Below are 15,664 nucleotides of genomic sequence, written 5' to 3'. Positions count from 1 at the left end.
ACTTGAGCTTTACTGGTGAGAACAGTTTGAAGGAGTACTGGCCAATACTCCTTGGGCCAATTAAAACCTGTAGCTACCCTCTCAAGCAACTGAAAATACTTTGTTAAATCAGATTCATTAAAAGGAGGGACAAGTTTAACATTTTTAGTCATCCAGTTCCACCTTGTTTCATGCGATACTCATGGTCTGCCTGAATCCTGGCAAGTTCAATTTGTGCCTGAGCCTGTACCTGTGCCTCTTGAATACGAGCATTTGCCTGAAATTCAGCCTCCTTAACACATGCCTCCTTAGCCTGAGACTCAGCCTCCTTAGCATGTGCTTGAAATTCAGCTTCTTTCACACGAGCCTCCTGCAGGGCTAGCTGTAACTTAGCTAATTCAATCTGCGTTTGCTCATTTGGAGGAGTTACATTAAACAAGCTTTCATTAATCATGTCAACAATCTGATCTTTAGAATGATGAGAGCGAACAGCAATTCCCAATTGTTGAGCAACAAGCTTAAGTTCATTCTTTGTTCTGTTTTCTATATCACACACTGTTTGCACATTTGACAAAAAATCTTTGGCTTCATCAAGTGTAGTAATAGTAGACATCATGAATAAGTAACAGTCACAAAATATCAAGGAATATCCTTATGATAATATCCTGAATATCCTGGCGAGGTCGCCAAATTTATGTTACGGAACAGAGATAGATAATGTACACTTTAAGTGAGAATACTAAAAATCACTACTGTCCCGTAAAGTTCCAGGTTCAAAACAAAAGAGTTTGGTAAAATTACAAGTTAAAGTTTAATGCTCAAACTAACAACAAAACATTCAGGACTCATAAATGTAATGGCAAAAAACACAGGTTAAATATATGGTTAACTGCAATAGCCTCTATTAACACGAAATTAGCAAGAGTAAATTTATCTAAGTCAGCCCTGATAAATGAAAATACACCGGGTAATGCTCAGTTAATGCAAGATAGATTATTACAGGTACAAAATATTATTTAAAATGACTGATATAAAACCCCACATAAATCACAAAGACCTCACTAGGCCTAAGAATCAACCCTATGCTACACAGTACAAGAAAAAATGCAACAACAGTTATACTCAAATTACACACACAGCTGCTAGATGTTTGGAGATTTCTTGAGCAATCACAATAATAATAACTGTACAGGGGAGGACAGAGATGTGATCAAAATGAGGAGCAGTTCTAAGTGGCAGTGATGCAGAGACTGAGCTCATTATATAGGGGCCGGCAGAGCTTGATACAACTTGTAAGAAGGACGCGCAAATGAAGCCATGGGGACAAAAAGCTGATAATCCCGCTCTGAATAACAGAGAGAACGACTTACTCTACTATAACGGTAGAAGGGGGGGACTGAGGCAGAACACGCTCGTGATCAAACATGCAGCAACTGTGCGTTAAAATTACACAAAGGATGATGAAATCATAGGCTATGTAACAATATATATATATATATATATATATATATATATATATATATATATATACATGTGATGGTGTATTCCAGCACGATGTAACCTTTCCTCAGAGTTCTGGCTGACACTTCTAACTGCCAGTCATGCCTTATTGCCGCTGCGTTGGTAAGGGGGTTAGCTTCCGCTGCCACAATGATGTTCCCATCCTCTAATGGTGTCGTCCTCCTTGGGGTTTCTGTTCTTTCTAAGAAAAGGAATTTACTGTAAACCCAACGAGGTTTTGATGCATTTACTGAGGTATTCTCAAACGTTTCTATTATAGTTTGCATGGGTCTTTCCAAAGGACTACTGTATGTAATGTTTTAGTGCATCCGTCCGACTCCATGAAACCTGAACGATCTGCATATGCAATATCGTTTTACGGGGCGAACGTCACTCTCTCACCTTCTCGGAGCCACTCATTGGGGAGATACTGCCATAATGCAGGTCGCTTACTTGTATCAATCTGGACGAATGAACTACAGTATGCTACTACTTCACGCGCTAACACTGTCACCTCCATAGTATCCATGAAAGTTTGACAACACATTGTTAACCAGTTGGGACAATTTCCATATTGATATTACCGATAAAGGAACGTGGTGAACAGGGATGTTTATATTACTCTAAACAACCATATCTTTTCTTCTCATTCTTTATCTGTTTTATCAATGCTCGCTCCTATTTCGCTAACATTAGTGGCAGAGGAATCAAGTAACACACAGTTATGCCGCATTATACGGATCTTTTTGTAATGTTAATGGATCCTAAATGTAATCGATAGTTTAATCACCAGCTATGCTTAATGTGTGAAACAATGATATGGATTTGTAGTTAAAGGTTATTTGGAAAAACTAATTATCTCCTTTGCATATCATATACCATGGTCATCTGAGAACGGGAGGGTGGTGATGATAACATTATCAGAACACTAAAGAGGGAGCCAGAGCTGCAATGCGTTTTGGTCACGTCTTTGCTACAGCCAGGTTCAGAAGCACTAAATAAATACAGATAACATGTAAACATGAACTACTACTATACTAGAATGCTACTGTAAGTCATAGGTTACCATGAACAACACTTAACCATTATAGCACACTTAACAGCTTAACACGATCCTCCTTTACTCCAACCCCATTAGTGACAGGACTAAACACCTGATACCCTACACTACCCCACCACCAACCAGTAATGCAGGTCACAAGACAATTGTTGATGGTTGTAAATGTAACTGAATACAATATGTAGAATATGATTATCTATAATAATGAAAAGTTCGATATACAAAACATAACCTCATAGGTAAAATATTAATAATTGTTCAGTAACAGTATATCTTATGAATATTCGTACTATAACAAATCCAAGTATGCACAGAACTTAAATAACGTACGCGGATCGTTTAGGTTTCCGCTGGTGTTCCACCTCGTAATCCATTTGGCAACGGTCCTTAGTGCCAGACCAAGTCGCTGACCGATAGCAAATAAAGACAGCCCACTATCACGGAGAGCGATGATGCTACCCCTCAACGACAGGTTTTGCACTTTCCTGTCCATACCGTATTTTCCCGGGGACTGGTAACCCCCAAATCCGTATGATACAAAACATTTCTCGGCTGATTCCCTCCCTCCCTCCCTCTCTGTCAGTGTCAGATGCGCGAGTCGAAATTCTCGAACTGATGCAAAAGCTTGTGGCATCAATGACGCGGAGGCTACAGAAAGTGATTGTGATAAATGATGGTTGGACTGGATATTAAGTATGGTAATAATAAATATCAGAGCAACTGAGTCTTTCATCTCCTTCAGTGTTTATTATTACGATTATATTATTAAGAGAAAACTATATATTGATTTTACTTTACCAATCATGATTTAAAATAAGACGCTGATCCACGTCGTGGTAGCATCCGTCATTTATGTGACTAACCTATAGCTTAGACATAATGTAAGGAGATCCGACCGTCCGTGTGTTTCAGAGCTTACACTCGAGACACAGGTGTGCTATACTTTCATCATCTGTTTACTACACAAATGTAGTTTGAAATTAAAAGGTCAATTGCAAGGGCATGGCATATGGTAAAATGTTACCTGTCAGCGTTTCCTAGCTATGACTATACAAGTATATGATGTATTCTGGGTAAATGTAATACTTTATTGCCTAACCACATTAATTCATGAGACATGGAAGTAAAGTAACAATAAAATCACTAGTCTTTTACATATATATATATATATATATATATATATATATATATATATATATATATATATATATATATATATATATATATATATTTCATAGAAATATTGGTCATAATTTTAATAAGATTGGGAGATGCTCAGTCGATGTCTGTTACCATGCCTTAGGTGTATACTGTGTGTGTGTGTGTGTGTATGTGTGCGTGTGTGTGTGTGTGTGTGTGTGTGTCAGACACGCGAGTCGAAATTCTCGAACTCTGAACCTCAGACGCTTTGACGCTGACAGTGCTGACTCTATCACGAAAATCTGACCGGAGTTGTACATTCCTAACAAACATAACAGTGGATGGAGGGACAGTGCAGTAAAGATGGAGGAAGAGAAAGAAAAGTGTGCGGGAGGGAATGAGTCTTGTCATTTTCACCATGCTCAACTAGGCTAGAAGAAGGTTCTTTGTCTCAAGGTCACACTTTATTTTATTTTACATTATTATTATCATTATTATTTGCAGCTTACTAGTTTGAAGCACAGGTTTCTCATAATCCGCCATCGTCCTTGTCATTACTTTTACTTTTTCTCATTTGCATTCTGAGTTCACTCACTCGATGCAAGGCTGCCCTCGGGCGACTGTTCGAGATCAGCACTTCCTTCTTTCTGTCCTTTCTTCCGCTTTTGTCATTCTTCCTCCATTCTTTCCTCTTCCTTCTGTCTACGGGTGACTCTACACTGAGTGACAAACCATATGGTTTCCTGTACACCAGGAAACCATTTACTACGCTGGGTGGTAACCATATGACCTAATTATGGCACCTCGTGGTTTAGTGGGTAATTATGGCGCTCCAACCGTATTACGCCTGTGTAGGTGTATACCCAAGGGGGATTTGGGGTTTATTGCTCACGTAATGCCACTCAGGGATGTGTGAGGCTGGTCACTCTCATCTTAAATGACAGGTCCAACTATCTTAGCCACGGGCTCCTACGCTCTTTACGGGGCAACACAGGATTAGATGGGGATGATGATGTTGTTGATGATGATGATGATGATGATGATGTATTCTGAGTTCCAGTACCTTCTTCAGTGCTGATGCTCTGAATAAACTATTTTATCATTTAATTTTCAGCCTTTTTTTTTTTTTTCCCCTTACACAGAGTTATCTTCGAAGTTTCCCACAATTTCTGAAAAAGTACAATGTCTTGGATCATGCCTACGATACTCGGAAGATCTCCCTTTCTTCTCTCAGAAAGTTTTTCTCTCCATGGTATGGTTTCAGGAAAACCAAAATCAGTTAGATTTGTACAAGCGAAATAGTGTTCACAGTCCATACTGACGAGTATATGCAATGATTGTAAAAATCAGATAAAAAGAATATGTAGTAAAGGAAGGTACCCAATGGGCACAGCACGTGGATTCGATGTCTTTTATTTGTTGAAATCTGGAGGAATCTCGTGTACGCAAGTGATCACTAGATTTATACGTCTTTTCCACATGGAAATTTATTCAAGAAAAATTCATCTATAATTGGAGTAATAATTCACGTGAATTAGTATGCAAGATAATAATAATAATATGTACGTCATTTCCTGTCCCTATATCACGTGAAACACACTGTTTCTACTGTACCAGACTTCCAGTATCTGTACTATACTGGCAAATACCCTTCCAAATTACTAACAAGCCGATAAACAGGTTACCCTCTCTATAAGAAGTCGTTAGAACTATATCGGTTTCGGGATGTTTGCGTGTATGATTATTTAATGCCCTTTTGAAGAAGGTATTTGTTGCATAGTTTAGGTACTGTTTTTCTTATATATTGAATAAACATATTTATTTTCGACAAAATAGCAATAATACCGAAGTCGAAATCACCATTCGGTGCTAATTGCAGAGTTGCAAAGCGTTAAGATTCCACGCTAGGTATATGGTACAGCTCCGGACAGATGAAACGGCTACACCCCATCCACCAGCGACTTGGTTTGGGTCTCAGTGGTTCTGGTAACAGTTGCAGGTAGAGGGAGGGGCGGATGTGGGAGGGTGAGGAGGGGAGAAATGTGGGCGGAGTTATATAGGGGGTAGTGTGGGAGGGTGAAGAAACAGCACAGTCTGGCTGGTGGGAGGGGGAGACGAATGGTTGGGTAGCGGAGACGAGAGTCTGCTGGAGGGTAAGACAGGTGAGTGTGATTAGATGAAAAAAAATTACAAAAAATGAATTATTATAATATCTGCTGCATATATTGCATTTTATCTACTAAATAAAAACACTGTCTATTATTCACCACCGTATTTGGGTATCCTACTCATTATTATTATCCTTTGGATATTAGGCAATAAATAAAGATATTGGGCGGTCTTTCGGACCCGAACCAATTTTTTCATAACTTTTTTCTTCAGCTATTTCCGTATTCCTATTATCCCTTGTGCTTGAAGTCCCCCTTTTTATCACTTTCTCCTACGCCCTACCTTTTTTTTTTTTAGGCATAACTAACTTTCTCTTTAAATAACCATATTTGTCAACAAATATTCCTTTCATTAATCTATTTAATTACCTGTTTTCTTTCAATATGCATTTGTCTAATAATGGGTGTTACACCTTAATTGGCGCCACTATTTGACGTTTTGAATAAATTTGGTCTAAATTTACGCATATATTGCAGTCTCTCTCAAGTAGGCTGGCAACCTCACACATCCTCCCCCCTGCTTTCTCCTTCTCTAGCTACCCGTTCCCTCCTTTCCTTTTGTAGTACTGTTTATCTATTCTTTCTCATATTTTTAACTTCATTCCTTCTTACAAACTTTTAGTGCCATAGGAATTTCTCCCTTATCACCTACAGTCCTACTACATGAAAGTGGAAAAAACTGCCATCGGGAAAAGAATAACTGGAAATTTAGGGCGAAGGTTACGATATTAGTTATTTAGAATGAAAGTGTTGGCAGATACGCATTCTTGACGTGATTATCGCAGCCACAGCATTTCGCCTTCATAAAATAACACGCACACAATATTCTATATATATATATATATATATATATATATATATATATATTATATATATATATATATATATATATAAAATCATACAGGCTCTACACTTATGAAATTTAACATCGAGTAACCCTATATGCCCTAAGTAATTTCCTCTGCATGGACTGACGTTGTAACGAAACTGGTTGTCCCCCTGCAGTAATTATTAATATATTTTTATGGTCATGTATGACTGAATAGTTTAGTATACAAGCGAAAACCTCAGAAATAATACTCACCGAGTATTATTACTTCTCCAGCAGTTGCGCCTTCAGTGACACACTTCCAAAAATCCTCTGGCTTGTCAACATAACGTTTGCTAGGGTCCTGTGATGCAACCCTGCTTCGTGCAATACTCTTCTCATAGTCTTTTCGCTGATATCATGGTCTGTGCATCGGTGTCTGTGGCGTGTAGTGCAACATGGTGGTTTCCGTGTGGTAGGTTGCCATGTTAGTTAGTGTCCTCCGCTTTACCCAAGACAATAAATTTTAGATCAAACAGTGTTGTTCATGGTTATTAATATATATATATATATATATATATATATATATATATATATATATATATATATATATATATATATATATATATATGATCATGTATTTAATTTCTTCAGGTTACATGTGATTGTGTGAGCTGGTTCCACCCTTGAGACTGCAGCACGGAGGCAGTTTGAGCTTTGTTGCATAATAAATGATAATTTGGTTGTATATATTGTTTTTATTATCTTTGCCTATCATTGCCATGATGAGAACATAATTCTGAAGTTGAGCATAAAGCACTGTTTTCAATAGCCTATGGAGAGATTCTTGAGAATCACGATGACTACCAGTACTGTCCTTGTGGTCCTTAATGTGTTATACATGGCGTTCTGCACAGTAATGCTGGACGTAAGGAGGTAATGCATGAAACCTATAGTCCTTCTGTTTTATGAATGCGAAATGCTGTGGCTGCGATAATCACGTCAAGAATGCGTATCTGCCAACACTTTCATTCTAAATAACTAATATCGTAACCTTCGCCCTAAATTTCCAGTTATTCTTTTCCCGATGGCAGTTTTTTCCACTTTCATGTAGTAGGACTGTAGGTGATAAGGGAGAAATTCCTATGGCACTAAAAGTTTGTAAGAAGGAATGAAGTTAAAAATATGAGAAAGAATAGATAAACAGTACTACAAAAGGAAAGGAGGGAACGGGTAGCGAGAGAAGGAGAAAGCAGGGGGGAGGATGTGTGAGGTTGCCAGCCTACTTGAGAGAGACTGCAATATATGCGTAAATTTAGACCAAATTTATTCAAAACGTCAAATAGTGGCGCCAATTAAGGTGTAACACCCATTATTAGACAAATGCATATTGAAAGAAAACAGGTAATTAAATAGATTAATGAAAGGAATATTTGTTGACAAATATGGTTATTTAAAGAGAAAGTTAGTTATGCCTAAAAAAAAAAGGTAGGGCGTAGGAGAAAGTGATAAAAAGGGGGACTTCAAGCACAAGGGATAATAGGAATACGGAAATAGCTGAAGAAAAAAGTTATGAAAAAATTGGTTCGGGTCCGAAAGACCGTCCAATATCTTTATTTATTGCCTAATATCCAAAGGATAATAATAATGAGTAGGATACCCAAATACGGTGGTGAATAATAGACAGTGTTTTTATTTAGTAGATAAAATGCATTATATGCAGCAGATATTATAATAATTCATTTTTTGTAATTTTTTTTCATCTAATCACACTCACCTGTCTCACCCTCCAGCAGACTCTCGTCTCCGCTACCCAACCATTCGTCTCCCCCTCCCACCAGCCAGACTGTGCTGCTTCTTCACCCTCCCACACTACCCCCTATATAACTCCGCCCACATTTCTCCCCTCCTCACCCTCCCACATCCGCCCCTCCCTCTACCTGCAACTGTTACCAGAACCACTGAGACCCAAACCAAGTCGCTGGTGGATGGGGTGTAGCCGTTTCATCTGTCCGGAGCTGTACATATCACCTTGGTTCAGTGGCCCAGAAAAAGTGATAGAGTATATATATATATATATATATATATATATGACTTGACATATTTGAATGATACTTTTATCAAGAGGACATGCATGTATTTTGCCACTGTCCAAGACCTAGCACCCTGTAGCAGATAATGAAAAAGTATGCAGCAGGTTGTGTTTTGAATGGTAACGCTGTCATCTTCTCCCGCCTTCCCGCTCGACTGGACAACATCATTTTGTGTGAGTATGTTCCAAATTTCTTTATTCTAATCCTAGGCCTATGCCTATGGCTACTTTGAATAGTTTATCCCAAGGGTTTCCTGGAACGTCAAGCCTACAGTATAGGCTATAGCCTAGCAAGGCCTAGCCTATCATGGGTTTGTGAATTGCCAAGGCCTCGAATGGGGCTCAGTAAATGAGTAATCAGTGCAGATTTTTAGCCTACTGTAACAGAACTCATTTATGGGAGTGGGTTTATTAGCCTAGATCGGAAATGCGATGTAAGCCTATTGTAATAGGGAGTGAGTGGTAGGCTGTTGTCAGAAATTATAAAATTTACCCCACAGACATTGGCTAGGGTAGCTTAAGCCTGTGCCACTGTCACCATGACTATCATGACGGCAATAACACCCAGTCAGATTTGGACTAGGGCCTACCAGTTAGCCTAGTTAACTTTAAAAATTCAGCAGCATCTGCTGAAGGTGAACGCTTTGGTATTGTTCTAGATCAACATGAACGGCTTTGACTATCCCATTTCAGATAACTCACGCTGATCGGTGCAGACCACAGTCATCAATATACACCATCACCAGTGACAGTGAGCACCCAGACTTGACACCACACACCTTTTCTTGGTGAATGAAAGCTACTACCAGCACAAGCCTACCACCATAAATAATCATAGAAAGGTACAAGTGACAATTATTTTTCTATTTTATTATTATTTTATCCTACCATCAGACAAGGCCGGAACTTAATGTCATCAGAGCCAATGGTGTAATTTTTTTTTTTACATAGACAACCTTATACGTTTTATTGGTATTATTTTACAAGTGGACAATACGCAGTTTTGGAATTTTAACACCATTAACGTATAGTACATTCCATAAGGATCAAACCTAACCCCCGTAACCCCATTCGGAAATTGATAATTTCAGAGATAATTAATTTAATGTAAAATTTTAAAAAAACCCTACCGTGGATCTTCACAGCGAATCCGTATAAAGAGAAGCTTAAAATTATATTTTTCCAAAGGTTTTTACTATTTTTCGTTTGAATTGAAAACCAGTTTCAGTCGGCAATCACTCATTCATGCGTGTCTCCCCCACCCATAACCCTGCTTCCCAACACGTCCCCTGACAGGTTTGGTATGTTCGGTTACGTTAACCGGTGGTACAGTATATTTTTCTGGTGGTTTTTGATGTGATTTGAGTTGTTTTTTACTTCATTTTTTTTCAGAAAATTCTTAATTTCACCTACTTGTCCAGTCAAAGTTCATGATTGGAAAAGAGGGGAAATGAGGCATTTCCAACAAAACTGAAGGTCAGGAACATTTGAATCGCATCAAAAACTGCCAGAAAAATATACTGCACTACCTAGGGGGTGTATTGTCCACTTGTAAAAATTTACCGTTTTATTTATATTTTGTCTTTTATTTTCCGTTAAAATTGTCTATTGGCCCGTAATTTTCAGACTACAAATTATGCATATGTAGCCAAAAGTATTTGTTTTGTCTAAAAACTAACTTCCCATTGCCAGCAGTACTGGTACTTGTCTTGTCCATAAAGTAACCTGCCATTGCCAACAGTATTTGTCCTGTGCATAAACTAACCTTCTTCATTTCTGTTACTCTATTGTAGTTAACAAGAACTGAGCTAAGCTGGTGGTCTGTAATCTGTATCTTTCTTTACTTGAAAAGTGTTGATATATCTGACACAGATTACATTGTAAGTACTGGTATATTGTTATTTAAGCATACTCAGTTGTCATGAAACTAATATTTCAAATTTATTTCAGATAATCAAACTTACACCTTATTCTTCTCTACAATTTCTCTTTGAAACTTACAAATTGTTAAATAAGAATGGCCTTATAATAAAAAATGTCTAGAGCAGCTTACTTTAAAAGATACAGGCAGATAAAACGTGATGTCGAGCAACTCTTATTAATTACAAATAGTGAAGAGGATGACAGGCCTCATCTAAATAGGCCTAGTAAAATTTGTAAGATTAATAATGAAGATGTAACTAACCTGTCTGCATATTTTGATGGACTTGAATGTGTTGGAAATAAAGACTTGACTCAAATTAAATCAAGTGATTCTGAAGATTCGAGTTCTGATGATGGTCACCACATACCAATACAAAACAATACCTGTAACAAAGAATTTATAGAAGGATTAGCTGCTTGGGCCTCAAAAAACAGTATTACACGCCAAGCCATGAATGAACTTTTGGATTTTCTGAGAAAACATGGTCATGACTTACCTCGAGATTATTGCACTCTTGCAGGAACCCCAAGACATTTCAATGTAACAAAGAAATGTGGAGGACAGTATTATTACTCTGGAATTGAATCTTGTTTGCAAAGTATGCTGCATGCTCATCCAGATTTTGTGAAGGACAATGATTTAATCAAACTTAGTGTCAATATAGATGGCATTCCATTATATAAATCTAGTAGTGAACAATTCTGGCCCATATTAATTAAATTTAGTTGCTTTAGACCAGCTATTGTTGAATTATATTGTGGAAATTCCAAACCAGATTCTGTTGAAAATTTTTTGCAAGATTTTCTGGAAGAATACAAACAAATTTCTGGTACAGGTTTTCTCCATAATGGCAAAAAAATGTCTTTAAAAATTGCATCATTCATCTGCGATGCACCAGCACGATCATTTATTAAGCGCATCAAGGGCCATAACGGATATGATTCCTGTGAGAGATGTGATATTAAAGGAACTTGGGATTCACATGTCCTTGTTCTTTACTCAACACAACCCTGTAACAAAAGGTCAGATGAGAAATTTAATCAGGGATATTATATAGGTTCTCATCAATTAGAGAAAGTCCTCTGATTGAATATGGCATATCTTGTGTAAAGGAATTTCCCCTTGATTATATGCATTTGGTATGTCTTGGAGTCTGTAGAAGAATGCTACTTTTCCTCCTTAGAGGTCCAAGGAGATGCAGACTATCACAACAGCAAATAAAATTAATGTCGGCCAATTTAGTTAAACTGAAAAATAAACTTCCCAGTGAATTTGCTAGGCAACCTAGATCACTGACTTTCATAGACAGATGGAAGGCAACAGAGTTTCGACAATTTATATTGTATACAAGTATAGTGATACTAATAGATCATGTTCAAGATGACTTCTATAAGAACAGTCTTATGCTAACTGTTGCCTTATCTATTTTACTGACTTCCCATGATCATAGAAGGAATTCATATTTGCCCTATGCACGAGAACTACTGAATTGCTTTGTACAGAACTGAAGAGATTTATATGGCTGCAGTTTCATTGTCTATAATGGCCACAATCTCCTTCACTTAGCTGATGATGTAGAGAACTATCAGTGTTCGCTTAATGACATCAGTGCATTTCCATTTGAGAATGAGCTTCACAGAATAAAGTAAATGGTTAGATCTACAAATAATCCAATTTCTCAAGTGTTTAAAAGATTGTCAGAAAAGGAAAAGAGTAATGAATCAAAATTGGAAAACTCCACTTATAAACTTCATATAACAAGAAAGAGTAGAAATAATTGTTTCATGTTAAAAAATGAAGACTACGCTTTCCTGAGGAAGAAGCTGGATAATGGATGTTTTGAGTGTGACATTTTGCATGAAAGCAAAGCTGATAATTTTTTCACAGAACCATGCCAGTCAAAACTCTTGAATATTGCATTAATGCAGAGAAATAGCAAACTAAAAAGAAAAATTATTAACCCAAAGGAATTTTCTAGAAAGATAGTGAAATTAACTTACAAAGATGGCCTAGTGTTAATTCCAGTTTTACATGACATAACCACTTTCTAACTGTCAGTACAGTACCAGTAACTTATGAACATAATTTGATCTTATGTATTGTTATTTGTACCCATTTCCTATGAACCACTACTTGCATAAATTTGATTAAACATACTATTTAAGGCCACAATTCCTACAAAAGTACTAAATTTCATGTCGAATGTATTACTCTGCAGAACACCATAGTAACTATAAAATCCGCATAGCCCACATCTGCCATTTATCACACTTTTCCCTTTTACTACACTACTGCATATTCTTCACACTCAACTCTTTATCTAAGCTTCCTTGTGTCTTCTGTGAAGAATGCCAACACCCGGAAATACACCATGGATACTGTCTTGGTGAGTTGTTTTTATTTTTATTATGTAGTCATAAGCCGTAGCCAGTCAATAGAGGACTTGCCAGTGGATCGCAAGGTCTCGGGTTCAAATCCCCGGCCAGTCAAGCGCTATTTGTTTGATGTCAAGTTTTGGACAACACGATCTACTGTAGTAATTCATGGCAACTGTCCAAAAATAGTCCTTGAGCTTGCTTGCAGGCTTAAGGTAACCGTCCTAGCCCAGAAATGGGAGTGTAACGATGTAAAACCTACGGTACATCATGATACACTTGAATAATTAATGTTTGTTTATATGACTTTTATGGTTATATGACTTAACCATGTCTAACTTGTAATATTTTCCTTGTAGCATGTGGAAGCGAGCTGTATGGTTGGAGGGGAAAAAAGAATTGGAAAGTGTGGTGCCATCAAGCTGGGTGGAAGAAGAAAGCCGAACTGTGTTTTGGCCAAAGGGAATCAATGCAACCAACGCTCTTGAGAGGCGACAAGAACCTGATATAACGACATGGCGAAGGTTTCATTTGAAAAAGGTCAAATTTTCTTCTGGTATGTATTATTTTATTCATAAAAGTATTCGTTTCAATGAAATAATGAAAAATTACCTTTCCTATACAATACAAAATAAATTTAGAAATTAACTTATAGTGGTTGCAATGCTCAGTGGCAGAGTTGCAGAGGTGTAGATAAGAAGCTTTTCATTGCTATTACATTTCAGACTCTTACGATGAGTGTGACAACTATGCGCTGACGACGACTCTTGAGTGTTCAGAAGACAACCCTGACTCTGATGAAGGTCTGCGTTATCATGGAAAGAGGAAACGTACCAAGAAGACTCTACCAGACGACTTTGTTAGCAGTCAGGATTTGCATGGTAAATAATGTTAAATTTTGCATTATTGCAGTTAGGAAGTCACTTATAGCTGTACAATGAAATTACCATATGTATATATGTATTTATCTTTGATTATATATTCTAGAGTCATAAGTCTCAGGTTAGAGTTGCAACACAATTTTTTTCAGAAGATGGTGTCGTCAGAGTCAGTACTTCCTTACACTCACTCTACACCCTTTAGGATGTTAGATAGTTTTTATCAATATTGTTTCATGATGAATCCCTCTGGTCTAGAAAGTTTGTTTACCACAGAGTTAACAGTGTATTTTTTAACATTGGGATCAATATAATAGGGATATATGTAATATTTTTACATTAATTGAAGTTTACTTATTTCTAGTATTTTTTTTTCGCAGGTGTTGAGCGTGGGCAGCAAGACTCGCCACCTACGGAGACGACAAACTCTCCGGAAGAAGTGGCTTTTGTTCCTTCCAAGAAGCTACATCTGCTTCCAACACCGCCACCTAAGGTGCCACTGAAACCTGACAGAAGTCCAGGGACAGTGGACTCTGGTGCAGCCAAAGCTACCGTACATCATCTAGATTATCCTCATATTTGTAAGTTATTATTATTAATATTATTATTATTTTGTGCAAGGCCATTTTTTGAAGGAAATACTATCCACTTTGGTTAAAAAAAAACACAGGTTATAGGTTGGTACACTTATGAGAATGAGTTGATAAAGAAAAGATTTTAACCTTATGACTACGAGAAATATGTAGAAGAAATTCTCCAATGACAAACAGAATATAACAAAAGTTAGTCATAGCATTTAGAGTTAATAATATAAAATTTTGATGCCTTAATTGTCTTTTCCTGGGAAGTACCCACATGACCAGAAATGTACTGTACATTCTGTTGTGGAATTAGTCACCCATCATGGACTGACAAAGTAATTCTCTCTCACAAATTGAAAGTGTAGAAAATTTATATCTGCTCTAATTGAATAAATGACAGTACAAGCATATCATTTTCTAAAGAATTTTTGCTTTTACAGGAACCAGTGGATACGAAGTAGGAGCCCTGGACCATGTGACAACTCTCTAGACAAAGATGGCCACCTTCAAAACAATCCTGATAAACCTAATACCTATTCTGTGGAAGCAATTCATCAAAAGAGGGAGGAGGGACATGAAAAATGTAAGAGGAGCTCTACACAATACCAACAGAGCTCTAGTTTTGACAATGGTTGGGAGGAACGCCATGACATGAAGACGGTGAAGATGAGTACCAAGAAACATAGACGCTTCTCTTCCGACACTAGTGATTCAGAGGACTGCCATGCCTCAAGAAAAAAGACAAGCTCCATGAAACATCAACACTCCACTTCTGAAAGCAATGATTCCAAGGACCGCCATGCCTTAAAGAAGACAAGCACCAAGAAACATGAAAACTTCTGACAGCAGTGATTCAGAGGAGCATCGTGCCACACAGAAGACAAGCACCAAGAAACATAAAAACTTTGCTTCTGTCAGCAGTGATTCAGAGAATCACCATGACACAAAGAAGACAAGCACCAAGAAACATAAACGCTTCGCTTCTGACAGCAGTTATTCAAAGAACCACCATGCCACAAAGACAAGCACCAAGAAACATGAGCGCTTCGCTTCTGATAGCAGTGATCCAGAGGGCTGCCATGCTTCTAAGAGGACAAGCACTGAGAAAAATCAGTGCTCCGCTTCCAACAGCATTGATTCAGAAGACAAGCACCAAGAC

At 37.6% G+C, this 15,664-nt stretch overlaps 1 protein-coding gene across 1 annotated transcript; it reads left to right on the top strand.

Annotated features, from left to right (window-relative positions):
• The first annotated feature begins 9,502 nt into the window (after positions 1-9,502).
• Positions 9,503-15,348, top strand: LOC145390988 (uncharacterized). Its single transcript, XM_080265721.1, has 6 exons — positions 9,503-9,589; positions 13,019-13,057; positions 13,406-13,602; positions 13,772-13,927; positions 14,305-14,477; positions 15,118-15,348. The coding sequence occupies exons 2-6, from the start codon at positions 13,020-13,022 to the stop codon at positions 15,346-15,348; spliced, it is 795 nt and encodes a 264-aa protein (XP_080121847.1). The 5' UTR covers positions 9,503-9,589; position 13,019.
• The last annotated feature ends 316 nt before the right edge of the window (positions 15,349-15,664 follow it).

The sequence above is a fragment of the Coenobita brevimanus genome, chromosome 16, assembly GCF_032717465.1.
Source record: "Coenobita brevimanus isolate Jiangsu-jjx chromosome 16, ASM3271746v2, whole genome shotgun sequence".
NCBI lineage: Eukaryota > Metazoa > Arthropoda > Malacostraca > Decapoda > Coenobitidae > Coenobita > Coenobita brevimanus.
This window is presented reverse-complemented; position numbering and strand designations above follow the sequence as displayed.